This window comes from Notechis scutatus, chromosome 9, assembly GCF_049901735.1.
Source record: "Notechis scutatus isolate UNSWTSFEM ecotype Mainland chromosome 9, rNotScu1.2, whole genome shotgun sequence".
Taxonomy (NCBI): Eukaryota; Metazoa; Chordata; class Lepidosauria; order Squamata; family Elapidae; genus Notechis; species Notechis scutatus.
In genome coordinates this window covers 11,179,335-11,206,517 of record NC_142017.1, presented here as the reverse complement: position 1 = coordinate 11,206,517, position 27,183 = coordinate 11,179,335, and the positions used below count along the sequence as shown (strand labels likewise).

The 27,183-nt window shown below is 45.0% G+C and overlaps 2 protein-coding genes across 5 annotated transcripts; one reads left to right on the top strand and one right to left on the bottom strand.

The window, feature by feature from the left end:
* Positions 1-3,167: 3,167 nt before the first annotated feature.
* Positions 3,168-9,205, bottom strand: TMEM208 (transmembrane protein 208). The gene is made up of 6 exons (XM_087971608.1): positions 9,071-9,205; positions 8,824-8,919; positions 7,444-7,503; positions 6,796-6,932; positions 4,793-4,877; positions 3,168-3,682 (listed from the first exon to the last, which is right to left on the bottom strand). The coding sequence occupies exons 1-6, from the start codon at positions 9,074-9,076 to the stop codon at positions 3,545-3,547; spliced, it is 522 nt and encodes a 173-aa protein (XP_087827734.1). The 5' UTR covers positions 9,077-9,205; the 3' UTR covers positions 3,168-3,544.
* A 90-nt stretch (positions 9,206-9,295) lies between these two features.
* Positions 9,296-23,355, top strand: LOC113414912 (uncharacterized). 4 transcript variants are annotated; one of them, XM_087971587.1, is made up of 7 exons: positions 9,296-9,527; positions 13,183-13,284; positions 14,598-15,581; positions 17,406-17,621; positions 18,961-19,107; positions 21,342-21,559; positions 22,413-23,355. In XM_087971587.1, the coding sequence occupies exons 1-7, from the start codon at positions 9,510-9,512 to the stop codon at positions 22,585-22,587; spliced, it is 1,860 nt and encodes a 619-aa protein (XP_087827713.1). In that variant the 5' UTR covers positions 9,296-9,509; the 3' UTR covers positions 22,588-23,355. The 4 variants fall into 4 exon arrangements, with proteins under 4 accessions (XP_087827713.1, XP_087827711.1, XP_087827712.1 ...); XM_087971585.1 differs by having other exon boundaries at positions 18,895-19,107; XM_087971586.1 differs by having other exon boundaries at positions 9,297-9,403.
* Positions 23,356-27,183: the final 3,828 nt, after the last annotated feature.

Below are 27,183 nucleotides of genomic sequence, written 5' to 3'. Positions count from 1 at the left end.
TTTCTGGTCCTCTGTAGGGAAGCAGAGTGGGGAGAGCAAGAAGCTGGCAAACAAGGGGTGGGAGTTTTCTTTGGGCCAGTAGATGTCAGATCAGATGCAAAACTATCTGGACCATTCTGTGCATGGCGTCCAGGCTTGTTATATTTTGAATAATTTTATATTTTAAAGAGGTGTGTCTTGTTTCAGAGTGACAGTCAACTTTGCCCCCCACCCCTTTCCATTTTTGGCATGTGTGGCGAGAGAGGATTTCCAGAAGTCACAAAAACAGGGTTGTGGAAAGGTTTTGAACAATGGATTTCTTTTCATTTCTGACTACTTCCCAGTTACTCCACTTCTGATAAAAAGGGAATATTTGTAATTCAGGTGGGGTCCTTGATGCTCTATATGAGCTTGATGGTTTTCATGAAGATGTCTCATTGCCAAACTAGGTAATATCATCAGTGCTAAAAGGGAGTGGGGTTTGCTCTTGGTTTTATATACTAGTGGCTTGCCCTAGTAAGACAACCCTCCTCAATTCAGAGAGCCACAAGGACCTCATATTCCATAAAGTGTTTGCTTTCAGGGTTCTATTTAAATGGCTTTCTTAATACACACACTTCAGAGGATAATTAGGACTGCAGAAAAAACAATTACTACCCACCTGCCTTCAGTCGAGGACCTGTATCCTGCACGGGTCAAAAAGAGGGCTGTGAAAATATCTACAGACCCCTCACATCCCAGACGTAAACTGTTTCAACTCCTTCCCTCAAAACGACACTATAGAGCTCTGCACACCAGAACAACTAGACACAAGGACAGTTTTTCCCCAAAAGCCATCACTCTGCTAAACAAATAATTCCCTCAACACTGTCCAACTATTTACAAAGTCTGCACTACTATTACTGTTAATCTTCTCATCACTCCTGATCATCCATCCCCTCCCACTTATGACTTATGACTGTATGACTGTCACTTGTATTCTTATGATTTATATTGACTGATTCCTAGTATGATTTGATTGCTTATTGTACCCTCTGATTATTAAGTGTTGTACCTTATGATTCTTGACTCTTGACAAATGTATCTTTTATGTATACCGAGAGCATTTGCACCAAGACAAATTCCTTGTGTCCAATCCCACTTGGCCAATAAAGAGGTCGGTCGGTCGGTCGGTCGGTCGGTCGGTCGGTCGGTCTGTCTGTCTGTCTGTCTGTCTGTCTGTCTGTCTGTCTGTCTATCTATCTATCTATCTATCTATCTATCTATCTATCTAATACAGGTTGATACACATGTTGGCTTTCTTAATACAGGGATTTCCCCCCACTTGCCTGCCAAATATCTCCCACGTGACATTTTAATACACAGCTGCTGCTCTGCATATGCAGACCTTTTGCAAAGGACAAATGTCACACCTAAAACCAGAATAGGGTCCAACTGAGACAGGTAAGTTTGAAGCTTTTGCTCCATACACCTCTATATTTGTTCTCTCTCCTTTACTTGGCACCTAGGTTAATTCAAACACAAACTCAAGCAAGCCTGAATTATAGCACAGCTCTTGGTCGTTTTTGCCATTTTTCTTCCCTGTCTCTCCAACTGGATGGAAAAAAATGGGCGAGGGGATAATACCAAGATTAGCTTTGTACAAATTAAATGCGAAGAGACTTAGTTGCATATCTAAATTTGGAGACTTCCCCATAAATCTTTTCTACATAGCTGAAAAACCAACCACCTCTGCCCTAATGAAAGATGCAGGAATTCTAAATTTGTACTGATGTAACGTTGTAAGAACAGTCTATTATTAGTAAGTACTATCTGGTATCTTTTTTTAAAAAAAAAATTGAAGTACATGGAAAAAGCTGAATAGTCCTTTCCTACCCATAAGGCCTTTGTAAGGTGCCAATATTTTTTGCAAAATACTAATACATAGGGAAATATTTTGCAAAATATTTCCCTATGTGTCCCTATGTTTAAAATGATTTAACAATTCCTGCTGAAAACCTGAGTTATGTGGCCAACCAGATTACACCCAAAACAGGGCTAGTAGCTCCTCTCCCCACCCCCCTTCGGGTCAAGGCATCCTCTCAGGAGTAATTTATAGGGGACTTTGAGGATTGAAGCAAAAAGTGGGCAAGATGAGCAGCCAAATCCTAAGGAAATAAGGGAATAATCTTTCTCTCCTTGCTTTTTTGCTATGTATCTCTTTTTCCTACTCTTTGACACCCGCTGTCCAACTAACAGGCTGCAGGAGAAAAACAGAACTGAGGTCTTAGTAAAAGTAAAGATTTCCTCTGTCCATTCGTGTCCGACTCTAAGAGACGATGCTTATGTTTCTTAGCTATGGGAGCCAGTATTGTCCGAAGACACTTCTGCGGTTGTGTGGCTGTCATGACTATACACTGAGGCACACAGAACACAGTTACCTTCCCACCAAAGTGGTACCTATCTATCTACTTGCATGTGCATGCTTTCGAACTGCTAGGTGGACAGGAGCTGGAGCAAAGAGCAGGGAGCTCATCCCAATCCTGCAGCATTCGGGTCTCAAACCTGGGCTGTCAGCTTTCCAACTGACAAGCTCAACATCTTCAACCGCTGAGCCATCACATATCCCGTCCTGAGGTTTTGTTTTACTTTTTTAAAAAAAATAAAAACAGTCTGGAGGCTCCAAAGGTTTATAAATACAAGATACAATATGCATTTGGGAGATGCTGCCCCTTTGATTATGCTAACTGGAAAGCTTGCCAATCTGGATTGTTTTTTTATTTTTATTTTTAAAGGTTAGGAAAAGGTTGCTATACAGAAACCTGTTCTACCACCACCAAGGAGATTCCAAATTCCTTTGTCAGAAAAGATCAGGCTGGGAGAAAATCCGTGATCCTTGCATCCACTCATTGCAAAACTAAACCACATTACGCTCAACATTCTATTGGAGGAAGGAGAAAAGAAAGGGATATACAACAATGTATGGGGAAATCTCCCTTCTACCAGATGTTCCTGCTGTCCCCTTTCTTTTTGCAAAATGATGTTTAAATATAAAACCCCCGTCTTCTGTTATTCTTTGAGCTTACTTCCTGTTTGGCACTTCCAATGAGAACACCACGCCTACCTAGAACGATCAGGAAAACAGGAGTGTAAATGAAGACACCAAAAGTTGAAACCCACGAGAACTGCAAGCCTTCACATGGCAAACATTTTGTGCGTGCGTGCGTCTCTCTTTAATGCGTCATTGCTTCCAACACTTAAAAGGCCTTCATCGTCCGATTCACATTACAGCCTCATTTTAGAAAGGTATTTACACATCTGCAGCCTTCTCACCACGATCCCCCTCCCCCTGCCATAAGGCAGGGAAAAAAAAGCAGAAAGATTCGCCTGGGGCTCGCCCCCACCCACTCCCATGGCAAGCCCTCTAGCCTTAGGATGAACAGGGACCAGGGGAAGAATAAGAGCCAGGAGGGAGGACGGGGAGGGGGAAAAAAATCCCCTGATGTTTTCTGATTGGTTCAAATCCCTGATAAAACAGCCACACGGAGACCCCCAAGTGGCGTGACATTCATGCTCAGGAGCGCAGCTAAAACCGTTTCATCTGCCGGCGTTCTTGCCGGCGCTGTTTCTTCTCGTTGGGCTCTTGATTGACAGCTGGCGATTCCGCGGTGAGCCAAGGCCCCAGAAGGTTCACCCAAAGGAGATAGAGCGCTCGCCCTGGAGCCTGCAAGAAGTAACCAAAAAAACAGGGACCCCCTTATTAAGGTGCGCCACAAGCGAAGTTGCACAGCTGAGCATTAGCCCAAAAACTGGCTGGGTTTTTGCTAGTTAAGGAATGACATACCTTAAGGCTTATCAGGCATGATATTCCCCTCTGAAAAAAAAATCGGGGCCAGCCAAAAGAGACCCCCCCACCGCGTGCCAAGAAATCGCTGCCCAGCTCCCTTTTCCTGCCGCTCAGCAGCCTCCGCTCGCACCGCCCGCCCGCCCGGGCTCCGCTCAGGTATTCGGCTGGGGCTGTCAGGAGTTGCTACCGCTGGCGCGGCTCCACGCGGCTCCAGTCCCGCGTTGCCTCGGGAAGGAAAGGCAAAACCAGGAGCCGCTGCTGCCGTTGCAAAGCGCCGCCGCGGCTCTTCCTTTTGCCTTTCCCTTCCCGAGGCAACGGGACTGGAGCCACGCAGAGCCGCGCCAGCGGTAGCAACTCCTGACTCGGGCCTCCGAGGGGAGGGGAAGGAGGAAAAGAAGGGGGGAAGGGGGGCGATTCCCAAAAAATCAGAATTCGATTTTAATCGGAAGAATATCATGTCTGGCTTATATACCGCTTCACAGTGCTTTTACAGCCAAGGGTGAGAACCTACCAGTTCAGTCCGGTTCTATAGAACTGGTAGCTCCGAAGAGCAGCTGGCACCAAACCGGTTCTCTGGAACGAAGTTTGGGTCTGCTGTTTGGCCCTCCCGCCTGCCCACCTGGGCTCTAGGCTGTCCTTTAGTGGCTGCGTTTTCCTCCTCGGCTGCTTTGCGCGACCCAGCTGAGTGCCACTCGTCAGCTGGAGAAGGTCAAGTGCTTGCTGGAGCTGATAGGCACACACGTGTGCAACACGCATTTGATGCGCATGCGCACGCTCCCCAAACCGGTGGTTATTCCAGTCAGATCCCACCCCAGTTTGCAGCCTTCTCTACACAGTTTACAGAGTTAGCGTATTGATCCCAACTAACTGGACTCGAATTCACGGTCTCTTGCTTTCTAGCTCAACACTTGACCCCCACGGGTTCCCTGATGTAGCTGCAAAGAGGAAGAATGTGCTGTGGACAAATAAGTAAGAAAAGAAACTTACCAAGAGCCAAAAGTACCACGTATAGAGGGAAAAACAACTGAGCACTTGGACAATGGCGGTAAGTAAAATCATATCCTTCAGATGCCTGAGGGTAGGAAAAAAAAAAAGAAGGCTGATTTTTATTAGAGCAGAAGGTAAAAGCCTCGGTGTCTTCTATCGTTCTCCAACGTTCCATCCCAGAAACGAAAAAGACTGGCTTTAAAAAAAAAAGGGTACGTGGAATCAAAAATTTAAAATGTGCCTGAATAGGATTGACATGAGACCAGGAGGGGAAGCCCTACCACAGTCTGGTTAAGGTGGATAAGAGGCACGTCTTCTTCAGGTTATGCTAAGAAATCACAGATTCGCCGCACATTTCTGGATTATTGAAAAAAACTTAAAACAGATCACAGATAGAGTTGGAAGGGACCTTGTAGATCATCTAGTCCAACCCCCTGCCCAAGCAGGAGATCCTACACCATTTCTGACAAATGGCCATCCAATCTCTTCTTGAAAGTCTCAAGTGATGATGCTTCCACAACTTCCGAAGGCAACTTCTGTTCCATGGGTTGATTGTTCTTACTGTCAGAAAATTTCTCCTTATTTACAGGTTGAATCTCTCCCTGTTCAGTTTCCATCCATTGTTCCTTGTCTGGTCTTCAGGTGCCTTGGAAAATAGCTTGACCCCTTCCTCCCTGTGGCAGCCCCTCAAATATTGGAAGACTGCTATCATGTCTCCCCTGGTCCTTCTCTTCATTAGACTAGCCAAGCCCAGTTCCTGAAACCGTTCGTTGTATGTTTTAGCCTCCGGTCCCCTAATCATCCTGGTTGCTCTTCTCTGCACTTTTTCTAGAGTCTCAACATCTTTTTTATAATGTGGTGAACAAAACTGGATGCAGTACTCTAGGTCTGGTCTTACTAAGGCTTTATAGAGTGGTATTAGTACCTCACTTGATCTAGATTGTATCCCTCTGTTAATGCAACTTAGGAGATCTGTTTGGGATTGTTAACAATTGGAAGCAAATAGTGTTGAATGAAGTCCTAGGAAGAATAGTTCAAGGACCTGGGAAGGATGAATCTGGAGAAAATTACAGGTAGTCATCCATTTACAACCATATATTTAGTAACTGAAGTTACAACAGCACTAACAAAAGTGAGATGCAGCCTGTCCTCAAACTAAGGACCGATGCAACATCCTGACAGTTGTATGACCAAAATTCAGGCACTTGGCAACCAGTATGTTTTTGCAATTGTTGCAGGATCCCAGGGAGATGGCATTGGCATTTGCAACCTTCCCAGCTGTCTTCTGTCAAGCAAAGTCCACAGAGGAAGCTGGATTCACTTAATGACATGATTCACATAACAACTGCCATGATTTGCGCTTCACAACCATGACAAAAAGGGTCATAACATTGGGCATGGCTCCCTTAAAAATTGCCTTGCTTAGCAATGGAGGTTCTGGTTCCAATTATGGTTGAGGACTAGCTGTAAAGTTGAGGACTAGCTGTAAAGAGAGACTGGGGAGTTATTAAATATCCGAAGTTACACAGAAGATGCAGATGATTTGTCATCTGTTTATTCCAGGAGGCAGGACTGGACTTAACAGACAGAAAGTGTAGGGATCTTGATCACAACTGAACATTAGAAGAAATGTTTTTAGTGGCAGAAGATATTCAGCAACGGAATAGACTGCTTAGGGTTAGAGTTTGCTGAACACCACTCTCCCATGCACACTGACAAGGTTACCTCAATTAGTAATGAAACATCTTCAGGAAAACAACCAAGCTCAGTGAACACCAAGAACCCAACTGTTAACATAATTATCAATTTAATAATTTGTGTCATGTTAAAAATTACCATTCTATTTAAAAGGTGGGGGTTTGGGGGGGGGGTCACACACAAGGAGATGCAAGTGGCCCTGGGACCAATGTGTACCTCCACTGGTTGAGGCTAGGAAGGAAAACTATGTATGCGCCCAGGCAGCAGGACCTGCTCACCTGAACTCAGGTAGTGTTGACACTCACTCTGCCATTCCCTGCTCCATATTCAGATCAATCCCGCCATCGGCGAGGCTACCGCCCTCTGCAAAAGTAGGCTTTGCCATTGATCTCATGGATTGGTAACTGGCCCCGTAGACCATCAAGCTGAACACAAAGGCAACCTAAGAGAAGGATATGAAAATCAGCCAGGAAAAAACAGTAAAACCCTTCGGAGATACTCTTACTTCAGTAAAGTACACAAAGTTTGAGAAGTGCACAAAGATTTGTATTTTTGGAAAGACAGACCTGAAGACAAACATATTTTGTAGCTAGTGCAATCTTTTTAACCAGGATTACTGGGCACAACTGGATACAAGCACTTCTTTTAAGGATTAAGACAGTTCTGATGGAAGCATGGTTTACTGATGGTTAAATATGCAGCCTCCCAAGTTTACAAACATGATACAGAATCTAAGCTGGAGGATTGGTGGGGGCAGAGGGATAGCTGTTGAATATGAATCTCATATTCTCCTAGCCAATATTTTAAACAGATCGATAAAGACTTCTTTCTTTGTAGAGAGGAGTGAAACAAAAAGAACACTCTTGAATCTATTTTTTTTTCTTCTCTTTGCAGCACACATTGACAGTCCCTGACTCAAAAGAAATAACGGCCTGAAAATATATAGAACTCACCCACGTCCAAATGGTGGCTGTTATATAGAAGATCCCAAGGTTGACAATTCCGTAAATGGCCTGGAAACAAGGGATATCCAAATAAGAAAGAGAAACAGAGGTTGAGCTCTTTGTTGAAAGCCATTTCTCAAATTAGGCACTTTCAAGATGTGTGGACTTCAATCTCCAAGGTCCCTTCCAACAGTGATGACGTACTATGTTCTAACTCCCAGAAATGCTAGCCAGGGGATTCTGGGAATTGAAAACCCCATATCTTCCAGTCGCCAAGGTTGACAAACGCTGGTCTAAAAAGTATTCTAAATCTAAACCTGTCAATCACCCAATCAAACTCAACTCCACTTTTTACCTTCAGAAATAGGACTTTATAGACTGGGACTTGAGCAACCACTGCTGCCACCAATGGGGGAAAAGTGACAGCTGCAGCTTTTAAGATTTTTTTTTTTAAAGATTTAAGATTTACTTAACATTGCACCTCATACAACAAAATTAAATGCCATCTTCAGTGTACATCATACATGAGAAAACTATAAAAATAAAACAAAAACACACATCCTTCACATTCTATGCAATTGAATTGAAAACCCCTGATATTGCATTAGTATTGCACTATACAATAGAATCCAATATAGTTACTGCTCTGGGATAGAAGCTGTTTTTCAGCCTATTTCTCCTTGTTTTTATTATTCTGTACAGTCTGCCAGATGGTAATAGTTCAAAAGAAAAGGGTGCCCAGGATGAGATGGATCTTTGAGAATGTTTTGAACTTTCTTAAGGCAGCGGGAGCTCTAAAGCTCTTCCAAAGAGGGGAGAGGGCAACCAATGATCCTCTGGGCAATGACATGAACCCTCTGGAATGCTGTCCTATCTGTCCCTGTACAATTGGCAAACCATACACAGGGGCAGTAAGTTAAGATACTCTCTATGGTGCAGCTGCAGAAGATCACCAGCAGTTTTTCACTCACAGTTGTTGTTTCCTGAGAAGTCTCAGGTAGTATAATCTCTGCTGGGCCCCTTTGACCAGGGCTGCAATGTGAGCGACCCAGGCCAGGTCCTCTTTTGTGATGACACCAGTTATGATAACAACAGTTTTGATTGACTGCTCGAAATACACAGCCTCTATCAGAAGTGCAGATCTCCTAAGAGTTGGAGCTCCCGCCTCACAATGAGGAGGCTGCGAGTTCGAACCTAGACAGAAGAGGCTAATATTTGGAATAGACTCTCCTGTTCGAGCGGGGGCTTGGACTAGATGACCTCCAAGGTCCCTTCTAATTATGTTGTTCTATGTTCCAAGATCTTCTTCCCTGAGCCAAAATAACCAGGCTGCCCTGGCTCGTCTCCCCACCCCCGTCCCACTCCCGAGATCCAGCGCCCCATACTCACATTCGCCCCTAGGATGATGCGCAGGTAGAACTTGAGCGTATCCTTGTTCTCTTCAAATATCTGCTTTTTGCCTTTGGTTCCTACCTTTCCTTTGGGCTGGGGGGGGAGGGGGGATAAAAAGCCATATAATTTTTTTAAAAAAATTAAAAATGATCACCATCCCTCGATCTTGATTTAAATATCCCCCGCTCCTCCCACCACCACCCCGGCTTGATCCAGCCTCCCCCCTCCCCCATGCCCGACTCACCGCCATGACGACTCCCCGATCCAACCTACAGGGCACGCAGGCAAATCCACCACCAACTCAACCCAGCGGGACTTCCGGCGCGGCGCCATTGGCGTCACACACCAGCGCCGCGCCAAGGAACGCTTCTCTCTGGAATGCCTACAGTTCCCGACAAGCATCGCGCCATCGTCTTGGGGGAATCCTGGAACGCGGGGGAGGAGGAGCAAGAGCTGGTGGGCGGGGCGCGGGCGGGGCCGGCCGTTGGAGGCGGCTCCGCTTCTTTATCCATCTCTTGTCTTTTGCTCGTCTTATGACCTCCGGCCGGCGATGGACATCTGCAGGCTGCCCGTAGAGGTAAGGACGATCAAGGACGCGGATATGCTGCTCCGTGGAGTCCTCCCAGGTTTCCTGTGCTCCGCACTCGACCCGCGTGGATGCATCCAGACGTGTCTGCAAACGCATGTCAGCATCTCTGCTGGTATCTGTTTGTTTGTTTGTTTGTTTCGGGGTTGCTCCTTAAATGTCCTATTTCTCTTCCTCCGGGTTTTTGTGATTTTTCTTCTTTGATCTTAGCCGCGTGTATAATTTGCAGGTTCCTACATTTTGCATCCACTTAAGGAGAAACTTCCTCAAGGTTAAAGATGCGCCGGGGGGGGGGAGCGAGAAAGAGTCTACCTTGCAGGGGTGTCGTCTTCTCCATCGCGCCCGGATTTTAAGGAGAGACCGGGCAGCCACCGGGATGGCGGTGTTGCTGCCCGAAATTGGACTACTAGATGAGGCTTGGGGTCTTTTTCCAGCTGCAGAATTTTATGACATTAAACTTGAGGAGCTGGGCTGCTGCAGAGATTTATGCCAAATTTATGCTAAAGGAGCAAGGAGAATTGTTTGCTGTCATGGCTGGAATGATTAGTCTGGATATTGCTTTGTAAAGCAATATTTTTTATTTTATTTTTAATGCTGGGGGAAAATTGCAGTGCAGAGTCCTGAAAGAGGAAAATGTGATTGTGCTGGACAAAATGCTTTGGAGATGATTACCTGCAGATGCTTTAAGATGCATCTGAAGCTGTCTAAATGAGGAACTGTGTACTTGATCTTTCTAGACTCTAATCTTGGGGCCACTCCGCTTCTTGCTTTTTTACCAGCAAGGAAGTCTTGTTTCTGAAAGAAAATAGCAAGGTTTAGAGGAAATTGTAAATATTGCAAACCCTCTTATGCAGAACCGACACAGGCCTGACGAGAGGTTTCTTGCCCTGGGCAACCTTTTTTTTTTTTTTAAATTGCTGAGGAATAAAATAATTGATGTATTTACTGTACATCCTAACTGAAATGCATCAAGTTCAACAAGTGAGTAGGTTCACACAATTTGGTACACCAAAACCAAATAAATTGTGTTATATCCAGGGGATGGATTTTCAAATTTCCATGCTTAGAATGTTTGAAAAAAAAAATGTTCCGAGAACTCTTGATCAAGAGGCAAAATTTCATAATAGAAAATTGACTGCATTTTGTTGTTGTTGTTAGTCAGTCGCTTATGGAACTTCGTCACATTTTCACAGTTTCTTTGAGGAGGATTTGAAACCCTGGATTTGAGTAATACGTAAACCCAGATTCAGGGTTCAAGACACCCAATTCTTTTTCTTGATTCCCCCCACCCACCCACCTTTTCCCCTTTTCTGACAATCAGCCAGCAGTCACAAGACACAATGAAAACTCCTTAATTTCACAACACATGGATTCAGCCATCGTTTCACCTGGGAAACTGTGATGAGCATGCTAGATCAAGCTAAATCCAAAACCAGTAGTAATTCCTGGGAGCTTGTCATTCAGACAAATCAGCCATCAACACATAGAGACATATCACATTATATCACATTTATACACCATTCAAAAGAGATGATAAAAAAGTTAAGAAGGAAATGAAAAGATCAGAAGATCATCCTCTCCAGCAACCAATACCCTGATAAGCAGGGATTAAAACCCGACAAACAGCCAAGCAAAAAAAGAATACTCTGTTCAAAGAACAACCAAGGACAAAACCACATTCTCACCAACACTGGCAAGGCAAATATACGGTACATAAACAAGGAGCAAACCATACACTCACTAGCACTAGGTAATGATGTTACCTAATTGGGTAATGAAATGTTTGCAGGAAAACAAATTCAGAGAACACCATTCAACCCTGAGCTACTAATATTCACTTCCATTTTTGTTTTCTAGTTTCTTTGATCAGAGTGAAATTCTTCCAATTGTTATTATAATTTACATATAGATGTTTACTGCTGCTGGTTCGTTTATTCTGTTCTTGCATTGGAAACTCTTTTAAATGAAAGAATCCACCTGTTTGTACATGAAAATCGGCTTATGTTGTGTTTAAACAACAGGACAATTTTCACATTCAACAAGGAATAGGTAACTGGATTACCCAAATCATGGCATCAGGGTCAAGGAATGAGTGAAGATTGATAATCACATTAATGAAAGGAAAAAACAACAGTTTTTTTTCTAATAGTAGAGCTTATCACCACATTCCTCAGACAGATACACAGTTATCTGAAACTGGAATTCTAGTGGGTAATAAAATCCTATTCGGAAGGCATGGAGGTAATACACTGAATTAGTCCATCCAAAGCTGTCTGATGTTGCTGTAGGAACTTAATGTGAAAATAATCATTTTATCATAGCAAGGTTTGGTCACATCCTCTCCTCATGTGACTGAAACCGTTTTTAAAAAAGAAAACTGACCCCAATCCAGAGTTTCAGACATTTCCTAACATTATTTTGTATAACTCCCCTTGAGACAAACATGTCACTGTATGTACCTAATAAAAAAACCCACCCCTTTTTCAGTTTCCATTGAGATAACTTGTTCCCTTTTGAGCACAATTGCTTTTAAAAAGAAGTCCCTTTTTATTTTAAAACACACAGCTCTTCTAGGATAAAAGCCACTCCTTGAAAAAGTTGCTTCACAAAATGATTTTATAGAGCCTTTACAAAACACTGTTAAAGGTTATTTTTTATGATTTCTTTGCTCGAAGCTTCAGTGTTGGTTGCTTCATAAACCATTCATTTAAGACTAGATAGAAGATGGAATAACAGATAATTTAGTTGTTTCTATAATGAACAATATTAACAAACCTACTGACTGGTTTTTCTGCATGGTGCTAAAATTAACTGGAAATTGTCTGATTCAGGCATTTCCGGTTGCATGGGTCCAACAATTGGAGCTTGTAAACTGTGGCTTATAGCTTTCTTTAATCTTTTCTCAGAATACTTTTTGGTCTTGATGGTGACATCTTATCTAGATCAGAATAGGTTTTTGGCAAACCCCAACATGAGTAAACATAAAAACTCATCAACCTCAATGCAAAACGAGATATGGTTGTTGTTTTTCTTCAGATTAAACAAACAAGTACTGTAATTAAAATGTTTTCTTATGGCTAGTGGCAGCTGCTATCAGAATATTTGTTCACACACACAATGGCTTGTTGTTGTTCAGAGACAATTACAGTAAATCATTTACTATTTTATAGCTTTAATCACATCCGGCTCTTCATAAAGGTCAGCAGCCTGTGGCATTTTATTAGCAAATTAAACTGAACAAGTGGATAATAAGATTCGTAGAAGACTTCCTTCTTCTAAGCCACATGGTTTCCCATCATGTGAACATGTGAAATTAATTTCACTCTCGCTATATTAAGCCAAAGCAGAAGAAATCCGGATGTTTCCTTTTCCAACAGTTAGCATACTGTTCAGATAGTCAAAATGTAGATGCAAATTAGAGGCAGACTTTACATCAGAAACCACTGCCCTGGAATTTATAGCAATAAATATTCAAAATGCATGTATATCTTTGCTTGCTTCTGAAGACTTCTGTCCAATGATTCAGTTGAAGTAATTTTGTGTCATCCAGACCCAATGTATTCAATTTTCGCTCCATAGGATCACAATGCAAGGAAGCGTTATGTTTTTCCAATCCTTCTTCCATTCATTAAATTCTCTTTATCTCCAAGTAGGTCACACCATAGAGCGTAACAAGCATCTCAACATCTTTAGATGACGTTTCCCATCAGATAAATTGACTCTCTTTTCAGTTTGAACAGCTAAGTTGGCCTCTGCTTTTTCATTTGTAGGTCATCGCTTACATCTTGAGCTTTCTACCTATTTCTGACAGAAAAGAGGCATCCCTGGTTAACCGAACCTGGTATTTTGCAGCCCAAGACTCTCTGCGACAGGTAAAACCTTTGTGGGCTTAAACACGCTCACCTACGCTTTCTATTCCTCCTGAAGGCAATCCTCTTTTAGAAAATCTCCTTTGTTTTAGGATTGGGCAATTTTTACAGATTTCGGAGCAACGTCTCAGCCTTCCAATTTGCCAGTGACCGTATGTTAATATGATTTGTTACAGTGGGGAAGATTGGCTTATTTTACAAGATTTTAAAGATGGCAATAAGAGCGTTTCACTTCCCAGGTCTTCTTTTCAAATTCCCCTCTTTAAAAGAAGGGGATCCCCAAAAAACCATCCCCCTTCCTCTATAAAATGTGTCTCCAAACATCAAAAAGATATTGGCAATCAATTTGGAAGTACACTATATCAAATTAGTCTCCTTGGGAATATAGATAGTCCTTGACTTAAAAAACCCACAGTTGGGACTGCAATTTTCCATTGCAAGTTGCTACAGTCGTAAAATGAGTCATCATATCACCAGACTCATTTTTACGCCCATTTTTATTATGCTTATCAAGTAAATCATCGTATGTGTTAAACAAATCTCACAATCGTTAAATGAATCATGGGGTTGTTACGCGAACCCGGCTTCCACAACTGACTTTGTAGAATGGAGTGGAGTGGAGTGGAGTGGAGTGGAGTGGAGTGGAGTGGAGTGGAGTGGAATGGAATGGAATAGAATAGAATAGAATAGAATAGAATAGAATAGAATAGAATAGAATAGAATAGAATAGAATAGAATAGAATATGGAATGGAATGGAATGGAATGGAATGGAATGTAGAGAAATAGAACAGAATAGGAATAGAATGTAGAGGGAATAGAATAGAACAGAACAGAACGTAGAGGAGAATATAGAATAGGAATGGAATAGAATAGAATGTAGAGAAATAGAATAGAAAAAATAGAATGTAGAGAAATAGAACAGAATAGGAATAGAATGTAGAAGGAATAGAATAGAATAGAATAGAATAGAATAGAATAGAATAGAATAGAATAGAACAGAACAGAATAAGAGAGTTGGAAGGGACCTTGGAGGTCTTCTAGTCCAACCCCCTGCTCAGGCAGGAAAACCTATACTATTTCAGACAAATACGCTTGTCAACAAATCATGATCCCATTACCACAGCAACCGTTGGAAGTGCGAGCTGGTTGCTAAGCGCCTGGATTGCGATCATGTGACCATAGGGGTGATGCAGCAGTTGTAACTTCAAGGATGGGGCTGTAAGTCACTTTTTCCCAGGCCTTGGTACCTGTCGTTAAACGTACGATGGGCTACTTCTCCGTCCTCACGACGGACCCTGCTTTGCTCCAATTCTAGGAGAATGTCCTCTACAACATCCCAGCTGCCTCCGCTTCCCTCGGCACCATCCGGGCCTTGGCCGAAAGGCACGTGTGCAACATCAAGATGGCAAACCTGGACAGCTCCACCACTTCCCGGGATGTTATCCAATACGTTGCCAAGTACCTGGGGCCCCACCTGCGCAGCCTCTGCCTGAACGGCAGCTGCCTGACGGAAGCCAGCTTCGAGGAGCTCCTCCTGGCTTGTCCCAGCCTCGTGGCCCTGGACCTGAGCGGTTGCAACAGCATCTTCATGTCCGGCACCCTGCTCTCCAAAAAAGAGACGTTAACGCAAGCCCGAGAAGCTCTGGCCAATTTGCGGGAGCTGAACCTGGCCAGCGTGCGGTACTTGTCCGATCTCACTTTCAACCGCTTGACCAGCTGTTGTCCGCAGCTGGCCAAGCTCGTCCTGGCCCGCTGCCACCTGACCTTTGAGTTCGACAGCTACAGCGGCTCCAAAGACTACAACTCCTCAGCCCTGCTGTCTTTCCGCAACCTCCTGCACTTTCTCGGCCGGCGAGCCGCTAGCATGAAGCACCTGGACTTGAGCGGCACCAACATCAACGGCCAGGCGATGAGGACCCTGGTCCAAGTGGAGAACCTGCATCTGCAGGAATTCATCTTGCAGGCTTGCCAGGATCTGACCAACGAGGCGGTCAGCACCCTGTGTCAGCACCAGCCACGTCTGACCACACTGGACCTCCGTGGCTGCTCTGAGCTTTCGGACCGGGCTGGCCTGGCCATCCATTCCCGGCTTCTAGACCTCCAGTGCCTGCGCCTGGGGAAGCTCCCGAGAATGACCGATGCTGGTTTCCAGGGTGTGTCACACCTGAAGCACCTCCAGAGCTTGGACGTGTCTGAATGCAGCCTGGTGAGCTGCAGTGAGCTGGTGAAAGCTTTTGGCGCGGGCGCAAGACCTCCCAAGTTGAAATCTTTGAATGTTGCCTTTTGTTCATTACTACGGGTAAGTTCCATGACAGTTCTTTAATTTATTTCTTTTGGGACAGCGATAGGGTTCAACCGTTGGTTCGCACACTTGTGCTAAACCATCATGGGCTGGTTTGGTTTTAGCTTAATGTAACACGGGGAATCCCGTGTGAGTGCTTTCTTCACTAAACTATGGTTAAATAATTGACTTAATGCAATCCAGGTAGCTCTAGACCAAAGGTCTCCAAACTTGGCAACTAAGACTGGAGAATTCTGGGAGTTGAAGTCCACAAGTCTAAAAGTTGCCAAGTTTGGGGACCCCTGCTCTAGACTTATGGCCATATTTTTTTAATTAAATTTTTAATAGTTTTTTTTTAATATACAACAAACCATTCCACTTCAATCGTGCAACGACTTGGGTACATATTTCAATTATTTGAACATTATAAATGATATTCTTCTTAACAAATCTAACAATACAATGTTCCCACATATATTCCCATATATATAATATCACACATTATAACTTTGCTTATATTTCTCTAATTGCTCTATAAATATGTCAAACCTTTTTTAGGTTGTTCTATTCCCTATCCATTGATAAAACATATTCCATACCATGTAATATTCAGTTTCTTCTTTAATTTCTAATGTCATTCTATTCATTTCTGCACGTTCAAATATTTTTTCAATTATTTTTCCCTCTATCGGTATTTTCTCACTTTTCCAATTTTGGCAAATACAATCCTAGCCGCTGTTAGTACATGTATAATTAAGTAAATCTTTTCTTTGCTATAACCTTCTGGTACCATTCCTAATAGGAATATTTCAGGTTTCAAATCTATATGTTGTTTAATCATTTTTTCCAACCATGTGTGTATTTTAGTCCAATACCTTTTAGCCTCTGTGCAAGTCCACCACAAATGATAACATGTTCCTACTTATGGCCATAATTGAGCTCTCAATTTCAGGTGTAAAGCAGGTCATCACATGGCCACACCCTACTTTACAAGTGAATACAGCAGTCGCATGAAGCAAACCCTTCATTTGCTAGGGTTATTTTTTTGGCTGGAAACTGAAACTAAACACTAAGTTTCTGGGAGAACGAAATAGCAATAGCACTTAGGACTTATATACTGTTTCACAGTGCTTTACAGCCCTCCTTAAGCGGTTTATAGAGTCAGCCTATTTCCCCCCGACAATCTGGGTCCTCATTTTACCCACCTCGGAAGGATGGAAGCAGAGGTGGTATTCAGCAGGTTCTGACCAGCTCTGGAGAACCGGTAGTGGAAATTTTGAGTAATTCGGAGATACCACTTCTGACTGGAGATTTTACAGTATCCTTCCCCTGCCATGCCCACCAAGCCACGCCCACAGAACCGGTAGTAAAAAAATTTTCAATCCCACCGCTGGATGGAAGGCTGAGTCAATTTTGAGCCTGGTGAGATTCAAACTGCCAAATTGCAGGCAGCCGGCAGTCAGCAGAAGTAGCCTGGAGTACTGCACTCTCACCATTGCGCCACCACGGCTCTTCCAAAGTGATTTAAATTGAGGCCAGGGGAGCTGCAAATGGCCATAAATGCAGGCTTGTTGCTAAAGTGCCCAAAATGTAGTTGCATGACGGCAGGGGAAGATGAAGGGGAAAACACCCGAATTTCAAATCCAAGCCTTTTAAGTTCCTTTGTTGGAATCCATCAAAACTTCAACCAGTCCCTATGTCACTGGCCCTAAATGGAGAATTACCTGTATGTGAAACTTCCCAGCAGAAATTCACTGAGAGCCATGGCCTCCCTGAAGCCCCCGAGGGAAGGTCAGGTGAATACGAACCCAATCATCTTGTCTCCTCCTTCTTCTTCTGCAGGACAGCACAGTGCTCTCTCTGGCTGAAGCGCTAAGCAAGAACCTTCGGGTTTTGGATCTGTCGTCTTGCGTGTCGCTTTCTAACCGGAGCATCCAAGCCATCGCTTCCAGCCTTTTACTCTTGACTGTCCTCCGCTTGGCCTGGTGTAAAGAACTGACCGACTGGGGCTTGTTGGGGATCGAGGAGCCCAGAGAGGAGTTTGAATGCGCCAAAGAGGTGAGAGGACATCGGTCATAGAAATACACAATCATAGAGTCATTGGGCTGGAAGGGACCTTGGAGGTCTTCCAATCCAACCCCTCCCCCAAGGCAGGAGACCCTATGTCATCCCCCACAAATAGACATCCAATCTCTTCTTGAACCCCTCCAGTAATGGAGCACCCACAAATTCTGGAGGCACACTGTTCCATTGGTCGATTGTTCTCACCGTCGCCACACAAACAAGAGTTTTTTGTCTAATGGCAGGGCACATCTATTGGGTGGGGAGCACTTTTTCTGGTAGCACAAGCACCCAAAATATTTACAACACCTAACCGAGGAAATGAGTTTTCCTCCACGGTGGCAGTGGGAAAGTTACCCTGCAAGGAGAGGTTGAAATAGCCTCAGGAGTGGCCTGCAAGCCACCAATTCCCTTTTGGTATTTTGGAAGCCTACCATCTGTCCTCCTGCATCATACTCCATTATGGACCTTCCCTGGATGTCCACTAGATCCGTGGACTTTCACTTCCCAAGCCAACATGGCCAGTGGTGGGATTCAATTTTTTTTTACTACCGGTTCTGTGGGCGTGGCTTGGTGGGTGTGGTGTGGCTTGGTGGGCGTGGCTTGGTGGGCATGGCAGGGGAAGGTTACTGCAAAATCTCCATTCCCTCCCCACCCCACTAACCTGCTGTCCAGCTCCGTTCTCCTGTGCTGGGCAACAAAAGGAAACCCAGCCAATCAGCTGGGACTCAGGAGGCGGAGAATAGATGGGGGGCGGGACCAGTCAGAGACGGGATTTGCTGGTTCTCCAAACTACTCAAAATACCCGCTACCAGTTCTCCAGAACTGGTCACAAACCACTGAATACCACCTTTGGGCCGCTAGATCCAGGGACTTTCACTTCCCAAGCCAACATGGTCCTTAGAGCCGTGGTGGCGAACCTATGGCACGCATGCCAGAAGTGGCACGCGAGCCATCATCCGCTACACATGCGTGTGCGCCTCCCACCAGCCAGCTGGTTGTCGGGTATCTCCCACGCATGCGCAGGGGACGGGGCGTGCATGGGGATCACACATGCATGTGCAGGGATGCAGGGCGAGTCGCACATGCATTGCATTATGGGTGGAGGCATGCACGCGTACACATCCCCGCACTTTTGGCACGCAACAACGAAAAGGTTAGCCATCACCGCCTTAGAGCACACCTGAGTGGGGGGAGGCTACCTGGCCATCTAAGCAACCGAGAAAGCTTTCGCCTGCTTTTACCCACCTTTCCCGACTTGCTTTGACAGAAAGATGCTGGGCCAAAGTTCAGCAGGAATTTTGGCAACATGGGGTTTTTCCTCCCCCCACCCCAGGATCTGGAGCGGGATAAAATGGCGGTCGTTAATCTCAACCAACAGAAGGCCCCAGAGCAGCGCCAAACCTCTCTGAACACCTTGACCCGTCTGCAGGAGCTGGACCTGACCGCCTGCGGGAAGCTGACGGACATGAGCATAGCCAAGGTACAGGGCCTCCTGGGTTGGGGAAAGCAGATATTGGGACAAGGGCCCTGGTGGCGCCCTGGTGGTTAGAATGCGGTACTGCAGGCTGCCTCTGCTGACTGCCAGCAGTTCGGCAGCTTGTTTCTCACCGGCTCAAGGTTGACTCAGCCTTCCATCCTTCTGATGAGGACCCAGATTATTAGGGGCTATATGTTGACTCTGTAAACTGCTTAGAGAGGTCTGTAAAGCGGTATATAAGTCTAAGGGCTTATTGCTATTGCTAACTGCTTTGCTCAATGGACCAGCAGATGCGGTCTTCTCCCAGGCCAATGTTCCTATACATACTGCACCTCTGTATGGTTTGCCAATTGCACAGTGGCAGATAGGAAAGAACTCCAGAGGGTTAATGTCATTGCCCAGAAGATCATTGGTTGCCCTCTCCCCTTTTTGGAAGAGCCTTATAACTCCCGCTGCCTTAAAAAAGTTCAAAACATTCTCAAAGATCCATCTCATCCTGGGCACCCCCTTTTTTTGAACTATTACCAACTGGCAGACGGTACAGGATAATAATAAAAACAAGGACAAACAGGCTGAAAAACAGCTTCTATCCCAGGGCAGCAGCTCTTTTGAATTCTGCTGTATAGTGCAGTGTTGGTGTGGTGTCAGGAGTTTCCAGTTCAATGTGTGAAGGGTGAAGGATGTGTGTTTGTGTTTATTGTCATGATCCTGGTCATGACGTGCACTGAAGGTGGTGTTTGATTTCGTTGTACGAGGTGCAATGACAATAAAGTCAAACTAAACTATGAAGGAATGTCTGCTTGAGAAGTCAGCTGCGTTCTCCAGTTTGGGACGGCCCATATGCCATTGGAGGGACATCTAAAATGAAGTAGAATCATTGGTCCATCTAGATGTGCAAGCCCTATAATTTATTTCTCACTCAAGGCTTGAGGCTTGGAAGCAACGCCTAGGCTACATCATCCGTGCTCTAAACTCAAAAAATGTCGGTTTTCTTGGGGTTTGGCCCTGGGTGTTTTTAAATTCTTCCAACTGGCCAGGGATTGTGACCTTCTGCACAGAAAACAAGCATTCTGGCACCAAGATTGATGCAAATTAAACATTTCTAAAGCAGCATGGCTGCCTGGGGAATTCTGGGAGTTGGATGTCCACCAGTGGTGGGATTCCAATTTTTTTACTACCAGTTCTGTGGGCGTGGCTTGGTGGGAGTGATGAGGAAGGTTACTGCAAAATCCCCATTCCCTCCCCACCCCACTAACCTGCTTTCCAGCTCCGTTCTCCTGTGCAGGGCAACCAAAGAAGACCCAGCCGATCAGCTGGGACTCAATGGGAGGCAGAGACTAGATGGGGGCATGGCCAGTCAGAGGTGGGATTTGCCGGTTCTCCAAACTACTCAAACTTTCCACTATCGGTTCTCAAAAACCCATCAGAACCGGTTGAATACCACCTCTGCAACTGACCAGGGATGGTGACCTTCTGCACAGAAAACCAGCATTCTGGCACCGAGATCGATGCAAAGCCTACTCCATTAAACATTTCTAAAGAAGCACAGCTGGCTGGGGAATTCTGGGAGTTGGGAGTCCACTCATCTTAAAATCGCCACGGTTGAGAAAGTCTAGCAGGTTTCAAAACATACTCATGTGGTCCTTCCTCTTTATAGGCTCGGGCAGGGGTGGGTTTCAAATTTTTTTAACAACCGGTTCTGTGAGTGTGGCTTAGTTGGTGGGCGTGGCTTGGTGGTCATGTTTTTGGCTGGGCGTGGCCAACTCAATATCATTCACATCGAGACACGCATCTCCTCGCCGGGCCTCTCATGACTGTGGGGATGCTGCAACAGTCATAAGTGTGAAAAATGGTCATAAGTCACTTTTTTTACTGCCATTGTAACTTTGAATGGTCACTCCACACAAGCAAAGTGCCAGCAAAGGAGGGGAAAATACTCCAGAGAAGTTCCAGAGACAAGAAGTCTAATCCTGCCAAGAATGTAATAAGGGTTAACGGAGAGGCAGTTTCTGTAAGCAACACCAGAATGTTTCCTTCCTGCCTTCCTTACAGGATTAGGCCAGTAATTTCTTCTAACAACCGCTTCTCCGAACTGCTTAGAATGTTAACAACCGGTTCTACCAAATAGGTGCGAACTGGTAGAATCCCACCCCTGGGCTCAGGGTGATTTTTCTTTCCAACAGCCTGACTTACACCTCGCACCTCACGCAGGATTTGGTTCTGCCCTTCCTCTGCAGGTTATTAGCTTCCCAGATCTTCGCTACCTCTCCCTCAGCCTCGTGCCCAACATCACCGACACCAGCCTCCTGGCCATTGCGCGCAACTGCCGGAGCTTGGAGCAGCTTTCGCTGAGCCACTGCACAAGCCTGACGGACAGAGGCTTTGCCGAGGCAGCCGGATCCTTGTGCAGGTTGCAGCATCTCGTTCTTTCTGGCTGCAACCAGCTCACGCCCAGGTAAGCGAGCACCGTTTGAAAGAGATGGTTCCCCCCCCCCGAAGGCCTTCAGGCATCCCAGGCGGTCCAAAGGCTCCTCGGTTGACCTTGGGAAGTACTTTGGAACAGGGGGGGGGCAACCCTTTTGGTGGACGGGCGGTTCCGGTAGTTTCGGCAAGCAGAGGGAATGGGTGCTTTTTTTCAAGAGGCAGCTGGACTGTCTGGTTTTTCTTTGAAGGTGTTTTGCTTCTCATCCAAGGAGCTTCTTCAACTCTGAAGAAGAAGAGCAGAAGTTTCTTGGATGAGAAGTGAAATATCTCTGAAGAAAAACCAGAAAGCCCAATTGCCTCTTGAAAAAAAAGCACCTTTGGGACAACCCCTGACCTGGATGACCGAGAACCTTCGTAGGTGGAGGGAAATAGTTTCACACACACCATCTCAATACCTTGTACGTGCAAATGAAGTTTCGTGCCTTCGCCTGCCGCTTTGGGGGGCCAGTTCCCAATGGGCCACAGCCCGGTAGCCATCCACGGCCTGGGTGGTAGGAACCCCTATCATTGCTCCGGCTACTACAAGACCCTCACTGTAGACATTATGAACCCTCTCTGACCACCATAAGGTTGTCCACACCCTTCTTACAAAGGAGATGGGTATAGCAAGGTTATTGTAGAGCAGGGGTGTCCAACCTTGGCAACTTTAAGACTTGTGGACTTCAACTCCCAGAATTCCTCAGCCAGCTGGCTGAGGAATTCTGGGAGTTGAAGTCCACAAGTCTTAAAGTTGCCAAGGTTGGACACCCTGTTGTAGAGCTTTCTTCATGGAGGTGGGTGGAGAACAAAAGAGACCAACATCAGCTGGAATCTCCCTTTTCTAGGACGCTGAAGTGCATCGGTCAGGAGTGCCGGCTGCTGAAGTCCTTAGATATCTCCATGTGCAGCAAGATCAGCATGTCCGACGTTGAGCGCTTCCAATCGCAGCTGCCGCCTCAAAGCCAGACCAGCATCCACTCCCGGTTTGTGGGCGGAGCGGACCTTTCCATCACCCTTTGAGGAACCCTTGTGAGTTGTGAGCCAAGGCACCTTGATTAACTGTTCTCCATCCCAGTGGGGAGGCAGGAAGCCCTCTGGCCTGGATGGCCTCAGGCCCACCGGTGGAAAATGAATTGCACTCTTACAGCTTCATGAGCCCCCTTCAAGGAAGCAACCCACTTTCCATGGTAGTGAAGACAGGTTCCCAAGACTGTCTTTCTGAACTTATTGAGCAAGCAATTTGGACATTCTGGAAGCAGAATGGGAGATATTTATTTGCTCCAAGAGTTTGGAACGAGGTAAGTGCTGGGAGTGGTATCCCAACAGGACAACAGGACAAGTCTTGTTATGCATACCAACTTCGACCTATCCAGGTATGGGCACTTTTAGGTCCTTTCTAAAGGCTGTGAATTCCCACTATACGCAGACGGAATAAGTACATTCTTAGTTGCCAATCCTTAAAGGTCCCTTTTGTCAATTTTAGAGGAAACCTGGATTTGCATCTGCTTTTCAAGTCTGCCCTCCTCACTGATACACCAAAGCATCCTTCGACTGTTCGGACACAGCGAGATGTCCCAGTGACTTCTTCTTGCAAACAGGGTGAAAAAGCAACTATTTCTGATAGCATCCATCTCATCTAAGCCTGGGACTCTGTGTACCTGGGGAGGGGTGTGTGTGTGTCTGTGTGTGATATAAAACAGGGATACAAATAAAAGACTTCCATCTTATCCTTGCTTTGGAGTTTGGGGCAAAGGACAAAGCAGGCTAATAAGCCCAACTCTCTCCTCTTGGCTAAGAGTTACGTATTTGATTTCACTTCCCACAAACCCCCACAAGTTATAATCCAAAATAGCCAGGGTCTGCCAGATGCTTCCTTCCACAAAATAGCACTGGGAGCCACATTCTCTCAAAATTGTCATGTCGTTTCTGAAATTTAGTTTTGTGCACAACAGTTAAAATGAAAAGGCCTACCACATAACAGCCCACCGCCACAAAAATAATAAGGGAAATTGTGAATCATATCATAAACGGTCTCTGTCACATATCGGCTGGAGTTTTAATGACCATTACAACTTTAAAAGCCTTTTCTTTTTAATGAACATTTGGGGGAATCTAGCTAAGAAGGTGCACCAAAAGATGTGTGAGCTTGATTCTGTACCGATCAAACAGTCCTGAATTAGGTACTCTGCTTAGCAAGCAGCTGCTTGTGTGAGCCGCTGTTATTCCACTGGCTGCAGTAAAGAGATTTCAGTGTTTTGATCTAGAAGGTAAATCTATCCAAAACTGATTACAAAATAGGATGGTCCCACGTTCCCTATTATTAAAGTAATATCCCAACAGCACCTAATATGGTGCATAAAATGAATTAAGATTTAACTTTCTGCCTTAAATCTCCAAAATCTTACGATGATCTAATGGAAAACGTCAGCATTGAGCAGAGAATTGTCTTCTGATTTCAACCATTTTGATCTGCCTGTAAGGCTTGCCTTCCTTATTTGCTAGATATCTTCCTACAGATGACTTATTGATTCCCGGTAAAGATAACTTAAAGATAAAGGTGGCTCAGTGGCTAAGATGCTGAGCTTGTTGATCAGAAAGGTCGGCAGTTCGGCGGTTTGAATCCCTAGCGCTGCTAACAGAGTGAGCTCCCGTTACTGGTCCCAGCTTCTGTCAACCTAGCCAGTTCGAAAACATGTAAAAATGCAAGTAGAAAAATAGGCACCACTTTGGTGGGAAGGGAACAGCGTTCCATGCGCCTTCGGCGTTTAGTCATGCTGGCCAGTGGTGGGATTCAAAAATTTTTACTACTGGTTCTATGGGTGTGACTTGGTGGGCGTGGCAGGAAAAGGATACTGTAAAATCTCCATTCCCTCCCCACTCCTGGGGAAAGGATACCGCAAAATCCCATCCCCTCCCCACTACTCCACTAACCTGCTTTCCTGCTCCATTCTCCTGTGCAGGGCAACCAAAGAAGACCCAGCCAATCAGCTGGGACTCGGGAGGCAGGGAAGAGATGGGGGCGGGGCCAGTCAGAGGCGGGATTTGCCGGTTCTCCCAACTACTCAAAATTTCCGCTACTGGTTCTCCAGAACTGGTCAGAACCTGCTGAATACCACCTCTGATGCCGGCCACATGACTATGGAGACATCTTGGGATAGCGCTGGCTCTTTGGCTTCATCACAGAGGTGAGCACCGCCCCCTAGAGCCGGAAATGACTAGCACATATGTGCGAGGGGAAACTTTACCGAAAGATAACTTTGTCGATTTGTCCTTTTCCATTTCCATCTGTTTCATAAGCAATAACCCTCCACAGAAGGCCCATGTTAGACAACGGAATATTCCCAAAGCATCTGCCGCTGTGGCATAAGAGGTTAGCCTTCAATCATTTCTCTTTCTGACTGGGGGAGAAAAAAAAAAGGTCAAACTTCTCACTGGGTTTTGCCTCCATCTATAAAAGTTAAAGACATCCGGTTTCCGTGCTCTGTACAGGAACTCCGAACTATATGCAATCAAACAAAGCCATAAAGTTGGTTCTTCCTCTCTCTCTTTTTTTTTTTTTTAATGATTAATGGCTTCTATGCACAAGGTAGTACCACAGTGAATTTGTTACAGTAGAATCATCTGGGCAGGAAGAAAAGTGGGGAATGCCCAGGAACCCCTTTTCGGCAGTTTACAGGTAATCCTTGACTTACAACAATTCATGGCCTGATCATTCTAAGTTATGACAGCACTGAAAAAGGTGACTTACGTCCGTTTTTCACACTTAGTGACCACTGCAGCTTCCCCCAAGAACATGTGATCAAAATGTGGACGCTTGTCAAATGTATTTATGACGATGGCAGTGTCCCTTCTTGTGACTTTCTGACAAGTGAAGAGAACGGGAAGACTCCATTTAACAAGCCTGTTAACTAACTCAGCAAGTGCTTAACATCTTTTGGCAAGAAAGGTCATAAAGGGGTAACACTCACTTAAACGTTTCCCTTAGCAACAGACATTTTTGGGCTCGGTTGTGGTCGTAAGTCGAGGACTACCTGCCTCGAAGCAGACAAGGTTCGTTCTTAACCTATGGAGAGTTTTCACGGTGCAAGACTAAATTGTACGCTAAGAGCTACAAGGGAGGGGGGCAAAAAATGAAATTTCTGATCCAGTGCAATGAACTCCACATGTGTTGTGGGGTGACAGGGGGGGGAAATATCTCTGGGACACATACACCAAATGCACACAAAAGAACTGCCACATTTCCTTTCAAAATAGCTAAGAGAGACAAAGGAAGGAACGATCAAAAGAAGCCTTTCCCTTAGTCACAATCCCGTCCTTTACAGAGTGACGCCGAAGAGCCTTCGCTCTTGGTCAGTTAAAGAGGGAAAGCTCCAATCCTTGGTACATCAAGAAAATCTTAGGTTCAGGCTGAGCTTCACAAACTGTCTTGCTGAGAGGTGGGCAGCTAAAAGCAACCTGTGGACTTCAACTCCAACTTGACACAATAGCAGTGTTCCAGTATCTCAGGGGCTGCCAGAAAAGAAGAGGGAGTCAAACTGTTCTCCAAACAAAGGAAACCTTGAGGACATCAGATGTCCAAAACTGAGTGACAAGGTCAGAGTAGGATACTAGTTGGCAGTTATGGAGTTACAGATCTGGATGTATGTGGCATGGAAGGCAGCGTACAAATGAGATTTTCTCATCGTCTCCTTCCAAAACAACCCCGTAAACATTTTCAATCCAAAAATACCACTTGCAGTTAGCCCTGGAACAAAGAGGGGGGAAAAAAATTCTAACTTACGGATAACAAAACTTGATGGGAAAAAAAAACAGAGTTTAAATTGGGGAGGTGACTTAAGAAAGGCTGTGCTTCTATCTGACTTGATTTGTTCAGCCTGATTTTCTATAAAACATATAAAGAATGGTTGCAGGAATTGGGTGTATCTACTTTAATGAAAAGAAGGACTAAGGGAGACATGATAGCCAGGGGTGGGATTCAAATTTTTTAACAACCGGTTCTGTGGGCATGGCTTAATTGGTGGACGTGGCTTGGTGGTCATGATAGTGGCGGGGTGTGGCCAACTCAATATCACTCACATCGAGGCACGCATCTCCTCGCATGGCCTCTCATGACCGTGGAGATGCTGCAACAGTCGTTAAGTGTGCAAAAGGGTCATAAGTCACTTTTTTCAGTGCCATTGTAACTTTGAATGGTCACTCCACACAAGCAAAGTACCAGCAAAGGAGAGGAAAAAAACTCCAGAGAAATTCCAGAGACAGGAAGTCTAGTCCTGCCAAAAATGTAATAAGGGTCAACAGAAAGGCAGTTTCTGTAAGCAACACCAGAATGTTTCCTTCCTGCCTTCCTTACAGGATTAGGCCAGTAATTTCTTCTAACAACCGGTTCTCCGAATTTCTTAGAATGTTAACAACTGGTTCTAGTGAATAGGTGCAAACTGGTAGAATCCCATCCCTGATGATAGCAGTCTTCCAGTATTTGAGGGGCTACCACAAAAAAGGAGTCAAGCTATTCTCCAAAATACCCAAAGGCAGGACAAGAAACCATGGATGGAAACTAATCAAGGAGAGAAGCAAGTTAGAACTAAGGAGAAATTTCCTGACAGTTAGAACAATTAA